The 11,549-nt window shown below is 35.9% G+C and overlaps 1 protein-coding gene across 2 annotated transcripts in view; it reads left to right on the plus strand.

Annotated features, from left to right (window-relative positions):
- The window catches only part of LOC136031833 (protein daughter of sevenless-like), a 35,289-nt gene that overhangs the window by 18,389 nt on the left and 5,351 nt on the right, over positions 1 to 11,549 (plus strand). The window contains exons 4-5 of one of the 2 annotated variants that reach the window (XM_065711661.1): positions 1,126 to 1,935; positions 6,995 to 7,167. In XM_065711661.1, the coding sequence (XP_065567733.1) occupies positions 1,126 to 1,935; positions 6,995 to 7,167 (983 nt within the window). Of the gene's footprint in view, positions 1 to 1,125; positions 1,936 to 6,375; positions 6,570 to 6,994; positions 7,168 to 11,549 lie in introns of those variants that run through there. The other variant, XM_065711662.1, reaches the window with a different exon arrangement.

The raw sequence follows: 11,549 nt of genomic DNA on the forward strand, positions 1-11,549 counted from the left end.
ATTCCGGGTAATACTCCGACATTTTGACATTTCTTGATGAAGATAAACAAATCGCCACTGATTTACCGAATAGGTGCCTAATAAGGTACGTTTGTTCTAGGCTTTAAACTGGGTAACATTGCTACAGACCCACAGGCCAAATGATGTTACTTTCTGAACTTTTTTTTTGCGGAGAAATTACATAAAATGTTCATTAAGAGAGACTAAGTATTTCCAATAAGGTGACCTGCTGTATGAGAAGGGCTAGTCAAATAACAATTTATCACTCAATTATAAACAATTTATACCGAAATTAATGAGTGCAATTAACAATTGTATTCCTTTTTTCGCCCTGCTGTGTATCCAGTATAAATCATAATAACAATATCATATCCAATCCTGTTTCTCTCAGCTTCTGAGTAGTTCTGCGGTATGTTAACTACAAGGTGACGTAAAATATGTCAGTAAAATATGTAAAATATCAGTAAAGTAAGTAAAATACCGGTAAAGTTCGTAAAATAGGAAAAATATCAATTTTATGGTGGGTCCGTAAAATTATTGGTGAATAACGGATTTTGCCGTAATCAATTTTACTATGATCAATTTTGTCATTTACAACACTAAATTTACGGACTTCCAATGTGTTGTGCCCTCTTTCCATAGGTACAAATAATTTACTTTAACGTTTTGCTTAAACTCGTAATCTTTCTACAATTTCTGTTCAAAAAATTACAAATATGTAATTAAAATAATTCCATATACGCAAATGCTCGTCTACAATAAGATTCCTTTGGTGATTTTCTAAAAATTTTGGACGAAACAATGCTGCCCAAGGCCTTTCTGAAACGAAAATATGGAAACAGGAAGATAGTATGCAAATTTATTCGTTTTAACTGACTTGTTATTCTCGAATATTATCGGCAAAAAGCCCTTCTTAAAATTTTAATCCGATTTCGTTTGGGGTATTTGGGGCACAAAGAGCAGTTGAGTGTCTTCCGTTTTGTGCATTAGTAGTGTAAAATATATCCAAAATTTTCTTTGCAAAGACAAGGCTGTCGTGTTGCCTGGGGGCACTATCTTATCACTAAGGCAGCCATATACAAATGCTTTATGATAATATCATTAAATAATGTTTTCTTCTTTCAGCTGAATCGGAGTATACAACAACACGTTTTGTTTCTATCGCCAGACATTCCCTAGAATCGTCGTCAGTCAACCAATCCATGGAAAGAAATTCCCCCACAGATCTTTCAACACCTCCCACATCGCCAACTAGTAGCTCTGGACCTTATGTATCTCTAAGTGAATGTTTTACTGGACGCCGTCCATTCCCTGGCATAAAGGACGAGGTACATATTTCAGAGTCGTCCTATGACGTTCCGAGGTCACAGTATCCTGTATCAGATAGTGATTCCATGGACAGTGTTCAAAGTCCTGCCTTCAAGACGGTCGGTCAATGGGATTCTTTCTCACGAGAAGGATCAATAACTAAGCTAGGATTTAATAATAATGCTCCAACGCCTCCAAGGCCTCCAAAAATACATCCCAAAGTGATAAGGAATAACTCGTCTGAATGCTATATGAACGTAGCAGATTGTACGATTGAAGATCCGAGAAGCCCTGGTGTCAATTTTTATGACCTGCCAAGAACGCACCAGCCAGAGTTAACGTTAAGGAGGCCTTCTCGCCGCCACTTCTATACAAACGCATCTTTAGTTGATGAGAATAGTCGTTTTAGTTATGATTTTGTTGATACTCCCTTGCCCATTGTTGAGGGAACTGCTTCTCCACCGTCAATTAACCGGTCTTTAAAACCAAAGACGCCTGTGTTGACACATTCTCCAGTGCCTTTTAATTCTCCCTCAGTTAGTCCTGGACCACTCAGTTCTTCTTTACAGTCACCACCCATGGTTAACCGAAAGCTGAAGCCAAAGACGTTGAACAACTCCTTTGAAGGTAGACTATCTTGCTTCCTTTTTTTCTAGCCCAGTATTTCTTTTGAGTTAAAAAAAAATAAAAAAATAAGTAAAAGCATTTAGATCCTGCAGAGCCATTGATGGCTTATAAGTTGTTGAATCGACTTTTCAGTTGCTGGATCTTTTTTCCAAGGATAAGTAACTAGCCTATTGCCCAATCTCTTGGTAGGAGAAGGGAAACATCCCTCTCGAAGTTGCAACATGTGCTATCTAATCAGTAGATCTAAAACCAAATTCAAAAACAAGCGGGGAGGTTTTAAAACTGTTGAAAAAAAGAATTACTGAACTAATAGGAGCTGGAAAACATGATAACATAACTGAAGACATAGAAAGTGCGAATAAATCATCGACAAAATACTAAAAATCATATCTCTACACAAACAGGAGGGAGAGATGGCATGAATGTAGAGGCTCTCTACCTGCTCTTGCTTTTATGTAATTGCACTAAAAAAATTTTGTATGTTTCCTTGCTTGGTCAAATGCTTGTGTTTTGCTTGACTAAGCTGGAAGAAAACATAGCTGCATTATTTTTCAGCTATATTTAATTATCATGAAAATTATACCCAAAAGGAAAAGGTTTATCTGTCCAATATATCATTTTAAAGGAGAGTGAAATTAAGGTTTTTATGCTTTTTGTTGAGAGTTTTCTGGTTAAGGTGACTAATGTTGGTTTCACTTTGTATATACTGTACGAAATAAAATTATAAATAGAATATACTCACAATGGGATATGCCTAACAATGGAACCATTCATAACAAGATTTAGTGAAAGTCATGAGCTATCTAGAGCTAGCATTTAAAAAAGAAATAAAAATAACAAGGAAATAGTAGAATATATGGTGAAAATTTTCTACCTAAACTGTTCAGAAATAGCCTATCAGATGCATCTTGTCATGAATGATGCTATTTAGGTAAGCCCGGTCGTTAGCTGGATCTCGAAATTAGTTTTTCAATCTATCTATATATATAAAAATAAGTTGTCTGTGTGTGTGTGTGTCGAGTGACGTCATGTTTGTGTGTTGACTGACGTCATGTTTGTCGACTGACGTCATTATAAGGATTGAGTTGTATGCGTCATGAAGTTGTTTGTCGACTGACGTCATGTTTGTCAACTGATGAAATTACATACCGGGACACAAATGACGACCGGGACACAGGGAATGTAAATGACGACCGGGAACCTCAAAGAGTAATTACAGACTGGGACACCCGGACACAAATTACGACCGGGACACAGGGAATATAAATAACGACCGGGACACAGGGACACAACTACAACGGGAACGCCGGGGGCACAGGCGGGATATATAAATGACGACCGGGACACAGGGATTGTTCGAATAGAAATTACAGACCGGGACACCGGGGCACAAATGACGACCGGCACACCGGGACACAGGGAATATAAATGACGACCGAGACACTCAAAGAGAAATTACAAACTGGGACACAGGGACACAAATGCCGACCGGGACACAGGGAATATAAATGACGACCAGGACACAGGGACACGTCATTAGAATAATGAGGCATAGATCTGAATACGGATTGTTTTTCCCATGGACAATTATATGTTGCATGTTCAAGAGTCAGTAAACCTGACAATCTATTTATATGCACAGGCAATGGGACAGCGAAGAATGTTGTATATTCGCATGTTTTACGTAGCTAAAAACATTTTTTACGCGCGGGGGGGCTTGGGGGGCGCGAAGCGCCCCACCAACTAGGTGTTGGGGTGGCGCGAAGCGCCACCCTAAAGCTAGTGTATTATATATAACAATACATTGTATATGTATTGTATATAAGGTTTTTATTGTGTTATAGATATTTTTCTCTTTTTTCTTGTTTTTCTTCTTTTATTCTTTCTTTTCTTTTCGTAAGTTTAATTTTTAGTGTTTGTGTATTTAGTATTAGTGTGTTATTCAGTTGTAACTGAATAGCCTCACTCATCCTTTCAGTTTTGTCCTGGCTATGGCCAATGTCTGTCATCTCCTATTGAGCAATACCTCTGCAAATATGACCAATGGGTTGCAATTCGCTAGTAAAATCTTTCCAATTTAAATGCTCGTTTTGAAGTAAAATGTCAGATACACCATGTTGTTTCTGGTAAAACGATTTGTCAGAAATAGAATTAAAGCTAGGGGTTTCGGTTTTTGTCATAAAAAAGGTTTGGTCATTTTAAACCATTCAGTACTGTTCCAAACACGCAAGATTTTTTTTTTTTTATTCAGGACCCCTCATCCTGTTTGAAGATTTTGGGAAAGTATTGTAGAATATGAAAACAATTGGAGGTAGAGGGGGGATAGAGTTTTCTATTAGTTTCCTTCACCCTTCTCAGTTGGCGTCTGACGTCAGTAGTGTGGCAATTATCAGCCGTTAACAGACTGTCGAGGTAAAGGAATCAGTCCACTATTTCCACTTGCTCACTAATGATTATTATAGATGGAGGGTCTGAGGTGCCCTTGCAGGACATAACCATGGCTTTTTTTATTGTTAAATTATTAATATGCGCTCCGAACTGTTTCGTTGCTTGTGAGATGCAGTCTGCCTATATTTAAAGGACTTTGATGGTCGTAGCTAAATGACCAATATCATCAGCATCAAATTAGGATCCCGCCTGTTTTTGTCCCATACTGACCCGGGTATTAGGAAAAGGATGGAATGCAGAAGAAAATTTCGAACACACATGAGGAGAGGATACATTTCTGGAGGGTTCTGCAAGTTGTCGAGAATTCATCAGAGAGTCCATCTGTAGTCAATATTTGGCGTTTGAGGTGATTCCATGCCCTCAGCTATTGTGACGATTTTATCTGGCATATTGTTGTGTTTCATAATATGCCACAAACCGTCTCTATAAATGAGATCTAAGGCCTGTCGAAAATCAATAAGTAGTTTATGTTAAACTCGATGTTTCGTTCCGTTAGTTGGCCCATCGTAAAAATTTGATCATTAGCAGTTCGTTCTGGCCTAAAGCATACTTGATTACTATGGTATTGGTTGAAAACATCATTTGAGCCAATTTTATTAGCTCTACAGTAACGCCGTCTGGTCACGGAGGTTTGCCTTGTTTTAAAAATTCTGTTGCTGCTTTGATCTCAGATTTTGGTGGAGGTGGCGGAGTTAAATACGCTTAGGACGCTAAGATCTGAAAGTACTTGTGGGTTTAACTTTTCCCTTGAGGTACTCTTTCCAGCGGGCAAGCTGCATCTTTGATGTTATTTCAGTGTTTTTCCATGACTAAGGACACTGGAAGATCTTTTCTGGTTAAAAATTCCCTAGCTATTTTGAGGAGTTCATGGCTATTGCATTTCCTGAACTGTGTTTCATGTCGTTAGACTTCCTGGTGATATGGTTTTGCCGGGCCTTCCTGACTTCCTTTTGAGATATTTGTAGGTGTCACGGCGGCATTTGTCTGTTAACTAAAGTTCAAAACGATCTGGTGCTTTCATACCAGAAACAGCGCTTAAGATTTAAATGTACCTAAGAATTCATAATATATAACAAAAATCTGGGAAGTTTTTGATAAAATGTGTCTGATGTTTTTTTTTTGTAAATTGAATATTTCTGTTTAAAACGTTTTAAGGTTTATATTCCCTAAGCAATTTTTGGTGATATGGTTAATACGAATCAACGGAAGACGATAATTTTGCTATCATTCCATACCTGCGATTGAGTTCTATCCGTCTACCGAACTATATTTTTCAAATTCTTTGTACGTAGTTTTTTTTTAGATGCATTGAACATTCGTTGGAAATTGTTGAAAAAAGAAGAACTTTCTTATTTTTTAAGCATATTTATATCCTTCTCAAGTAAAAAATTCATAATACTGGCTGAGTGAATAGATAGATCTGTGACTAATGAATCCTATGATGTGATTGTCTGGTCTTTTTGGTGTAAATTGCAGCTGCAGGCTTGTCGCAAAATCACTTGTTTCGGAGTGAAATTAAATGTCGAACTTGGTTTATCAATAAATTATGCCTGTGTTGTAGGTTGGTGAGTTGCTAGTTTGTTTTGAACACACAAAAGTATTACGTAGATTGAACAAGTTCACTCCTGCTGGGGTTAAATTCACTCTTCTTTGAGGTCAAGCTTTTGTTACTTTTCTTCTTTTTTATTATTGATTCAAAACATCAACGAAACCGGGCTGCCTTTTCGCCGGTACCTCCTTTTGATACTCTACTAACACTCCTGAAACTACAACTACTATGAATTGCTTTTTATTACAGATTCAAAGCATCAACAAACCCGAGCTGCCCCTTCACCAGCACCTCCTTTAGATACACTACTAACACTCCTTAAACTATTTTTATTATAGATTCAAAGCATCAACGAAGCCGAGCTGCCCCTTCGCCAGTACCTCCTTTAGATACACTACAAACACTCCTTAAACTACAACAAATGCGAATTGATTTTTTTATAGATTCAAAGCATCAACGAACCCGAGCTGCCCTTTCGCCAGTACCTCCTTTAGACACACCACTAACGCTCCTTAAACTACAACTACTAAGAACTGGTTTTCATTATAGATTCAAGACATCAACGAACCCAAACTGCCCCTTCGCCATTAACTCCTTTAGATACACTACTAACGCTCCTTAAACTACAACTACTACGAATTGATTTTTATGATGGATTCAAAGCATCAACAAACCCGAGCTGCCCCTTCACCAGCACCTCCTTTAGATACACTACTAACACTCCTTAAACTATTTTTATTATAGATTCAAAGCATCAACGAAGCCGAGCTGCCCCTTCGCCAGTACCTCCTTTAGACACACTACGAACGCTCCTTAAACTACAACTACTAAGAACTGGTTTTCATTATGGATTCAAGACATTAACGAACCCGAACTGCCCCTTCGCCAGTACCTCCTTTAGATACACTACGAACACTCCTTAAACTACAACAACTGCGAATTGATTTTTACTACAGATTCAAAGCATCAACGAACCCGAACTGCCCCTTCGCCAGTACCTCCTTTAGATACGCTACTAACACTCCTTAAACTACAACTACTAAGAACTGCTTTTTATTATAGATTCAAAGCATCAACGAACCCGAGCTGCCCCTTCGCCAGTACCCCCTTTAGATACTTCTGACGAATTTCGACACTTACCCCGACCAAATACGAATCGAATCCGACATCATTCTGATGGTGGGCGGGGTGCTTTTGTTGTGAGAAGAAGCTCAAGTACAACCAGTTTAAATCAGGTATGTAGTGATTTATTAGATAGAAAGATATATCAGTGTCATAAGTCTAAAAATGTGTTTTTGAACTATTAGTGTTTTGGGTGAATCTACAAATGTGTGGTCCTGATTACCAGATACAAATAGTGCTGATAAAAAAAAAAAAACAGCGTAAGAAGTGAGCTGCTACAGAACCAAACTTTGGGTGGTAGAAAGAGGTTTCTTACTGACAAAAGGGACTAAGGTGAAAATACTATTTTGACAATAGCATAGGTAATGCCGATTTGTTTATATTTTAGTTGTATTTCTGAAATCGAAGATTTCTACTAAACCGAATAACAATCTTGTTGCTTCCATACTTGTTTTTGTGATAGCTCAGCCTTACCTCTTAGCGTACGACTCCCTTCCCCATCGCTTGATTTATTTTCCGAAATATATCTTTTTGTAGGATGTTATCAGAGAAATCAGTAATCTTATCAGGGAATATAATAATAATAACAATAATTTATTCCAGAAAAAGCCCGTGGGCCATAGGAAATTTACATAACAAAAACAAACAACAAATTAACTAAAAGAAATTTTTACTATTTAAAAAAAAACGCTCACGATGTGCCGCTGCAATCCTGATAAAACCTTGCTATCCTTTTAATACTCAGGAAATTTGTCTCTTTCATTCTATTTACCATCCATATCTTATTCAATTTTTCTTTACCATACATCTTTCGCCTCCATTCATTCAATTCGACACATTCACACAAAAATGTATTAAACTTTCATCCTGAGATCCACACATAGGACAAGCAATAGATTCTACCTTCTCCCCTTTTCTCCCTCGATACTTTCTATTTTTTTATATGTTTCTTTTCATCTTGTTATTGTATGAAGTAAACAGTGCGTTCCAATTATTTTTACCAGGAACATGTACCAGGTACCAAGTACCAGGAACATCTACATAAAATAATGTTTGCCCTCCTCGATCCGTCTTATATTAATCAATATCTTAATACCGCGATTTCCTAAGATTTTATGAAGTTCTTAGGACAGTACCGTGTTTTCATCAGTGTTGCCGCGTTTAGCCATGAAAATAAGTAAGCAAAGCTTATTTGCTAATTTTGACAAGCCTTTAGGTTCGTACAATTTGAAAATCAGAAATATGTTGATTTCCAGAGACGACTGGACCTTCAGAAGAAAGCTACACCCTCTTAACCTTTTTGGTGCCATGCTTTTGGCTTATTTATACTGATTTTTCGTCCATAATTTTTTTTTTTAATTTGGTGGGTGCTACTGCCCAAAACTGCGTAACTGCATATGGAGGTCTTTCCTATTAAAAATTTAATTCTCTATTTTTCTTCATTTTTGCTGACTTTTAGCCAATGTTTTTTTTTTCATTTAGTGGTTGCTACTACCCAAAACTGCCTAACTTCATATGGAGGTCTTTTCCATTAAAAATTTAATTCTCTATTTTTCTTCATTTTTGCTAACTTTTCGCCCATGTTTTTTTTTTCTTTTTTTTTACTTAGTGGGTGCTACTACCCAAAACTGCCTAACTTCATATGTAGGTCTTTTCCATTAAAAGTTTAATTCTCTATTTTTCTTCATTTTTGCTGACTTTTCGCCCATGTTATTTTTTATTTAGTGGGTGCTACTACCCAAAACTGCCTAACTTCATATGGAGTTCTTTTCCATTAAAAATTTAATTCTCTATTTTTCTTCATTTTTGCTGACTTTTCGCCCATGTTTTTTTTTATTTTTTATTTTGTGGGTTCTACTACCCAAAACTGCCTAACTTCATATGGAGGTCTTTTCCATTAAAAATTGAATTCTCTATTTTTCTTCATTTTTGCTGACTTTTCGCCGATGTTTTTTTTTTTACTTTAGTGGGTGCTACTACCCAAAACTGCGTAACTGCATATGGAGGTTTTTTCAATAAAAATTGAATTCGCTATTTTTGCTAGTTTTTCGCTCATGGTTTTTTTTTTTTTTTTTTTTTTTTTTTTTTTTTTTTTTTTTTTTTTTTTTTTTTAATATAGTGAGTGCTACTACCCCAAATTGCGTAACTGCATATGGAGGCCTTTTTTATTAAAAATTTAATTCTCTAATTTTTCCTGATTTTATTTTTGTGTTTTTTCCGTAACAATGTTCATTATTGTTTAAGTTTCAACGACCTTGATTCAAATAGTTTTCATTTTCGCTATCGTTGGTACTAACAATGTATTTTTTTTGTGCTGTGAATTTGCTGGAACTGTTTACTAATGATTTGAATGTGTCTTTGGAGCAAAATTAGAATAGTAGTTTTTGACAGTTTGTAGTTTTAGAGATGTAAATTTTCACGAAACCTGTTTTCTATTTTCATAGGCTTTATTGGTTGACACAGAGCTAAGCACTAGTCTTCTATTTCAATTTAATACGCCTATGGATGTATCATATAATTTATATAAAGTGTTGTTCCGAATACTAACAGATCCATCCCTCTTTCATTCCCGAAATCATTAATAAGATGCCCCTTATGTTTTCCTTCCAATGTGTCTATTTTTGATGTCTTTGCTGAAAATGAGCTATTGTGCTCCTTGGAGTCCTCTAGTTGGTCCATTATTTGAGTTTAGAGAGTCATTTTTTTATATGAAGTAAGGGAGATCTAGGGAGATCATTTTTATACATTCCTGAAAAAGGCTTATGCCTGCTATGCTTCTCACTCAGACTATCAACTGTCTTGGCTTTTTCTCCAATTAGCCATGGATTGATGGCAACATGATTTTAATTCAGAATGTCCTAGGGCTTTACAAGATATAGGGCTCAGGAGCGAGATGTCCGTTTACCAAAGGTTGCATATCAAACATTCTGAAAATAAATATGTCTCCTCCTAGTACTCTTCCATTGGGTCTTCATCCATATTGTATTTGCAGAGGCTTATTTGATTTTAAGATGGAGCAGATAAGATCAAGCGTTACCAACCTATTACAGGAGGTAGGAGAGTTGGATGCCAATCCATTTTTATCAAATATACCGAAAATTAGGTAGTGTACTTCTAAGAGTCCTTTATTGGATTTTCATCTATTGTTTAATGGTTATTATCCTCCCAGAGAATTGGGGAGATCCTGTGTTATCAAAGCGTTACAGGATCCAAAATACCGAGGGAGATATTCTGAATATGAGTTAGCCTGCTACCAAGAGTTTTCTATTCGGTTTATATATCCTGAGTTTATTTGCAGAAGCGCGTTTTCTTCACAGTAGGTAGGGGAGATTGAATGTTAACAAAGCGGTACGAGAGTTAGGAAAAATCCAAACACTAACTGAGTCCAGACGCTGTGATAGCGAGTTACTACGTTCCTAAGAATTGTCTCTTTTCGTAGCATTTTTATAGGCATGTTTTTTCTCATGGGTGATTGACATCCAGGTTCTTCCCTCCTTCTTCTAAGAAAATCGTGAAAACTGCCTCAAAATTCTTCAGATTCCTATATAATCAACATTTTGAATGCAACTATTGAATATGAAAATTGGTTATTTAGAGCTATATAATTGTTTTTTTTTTCGTTTCTAATTAGTTAAAAAAAAACTGAAAAAGAAACTTTTCAAAGAAAAATAAAGAACCTTATATTAAAACTGAATACGAGTAGAAATAAAGTTTTATAATAATTATAACTTATAGCGGCTAGAAATAACTATCACAGAATAAATAAAATGGACAGAACTCAAAATAAGTTTTTTTTTGGTTTTAGCAAGGGTGCATTGATAGAAAAGCAACCGTGAGATATGGAAAGAGTATTCTACAATATAAGGAATATAATCGTACTACTTTTATTTTTGTAGTGTTTCCTACTGAAGTGGTTAAGTTGTCAAAATAAGATTCTTTACTTTTCTTTGAAAAACTTCTTTTTTGGAAAGTATTTTTTATTGTTTTCCATTTGTTTCGATTCCAAAGTTTTACTATTGTTTTACTATTTTATCTAATGAATATTTCTCCAGTTTTTCGGTTATTGGTTAAGAATTAAAATACTAGATTCTGATTAAAATTCTCAAGTTCCATAAGGTGAACTGACCGTTGACTTTAATTGTATTCAGTGTAGTTATTGCATGTGTTTCGTTCAATTTCATATCATGGTCTTGGGACGATTCTTTTACTAAAATTTTGATTCAACCTCAATTCAAAGATAATATATTCAAAAGAATCCTGGGAGAAATTTTAAATATTACATATGAATGAAATTGGAATAAGAAAATAAGTACAGAATATATAAGAGGCATCACTCAGTTTTCTTCGTTTTTTATTCTTCAAACCCTTTTATTTGTGACTTTGACGTGAGCGTTTACTAGGTGTGCTGGGGAAAAGATGTTATTCTCACAACCCAGATTCACATCATATCTTTTAATTGAGTTGAACATCCCTCTACATGCCCTGAAAGTTCAAA

Source organism: Artemia franciscana, chromosome 10 (assembly GCF_032884065.1).
Source record: "Artemia franciscana chromosome 10, ASM3288406v1, whole genome shotgun sequence".
NCBI lineage: Eukaryota > Metazoa > Arthropoda > Branchiopoda > Anostraca > Artemiidae > Artemia > Artemia franciscana.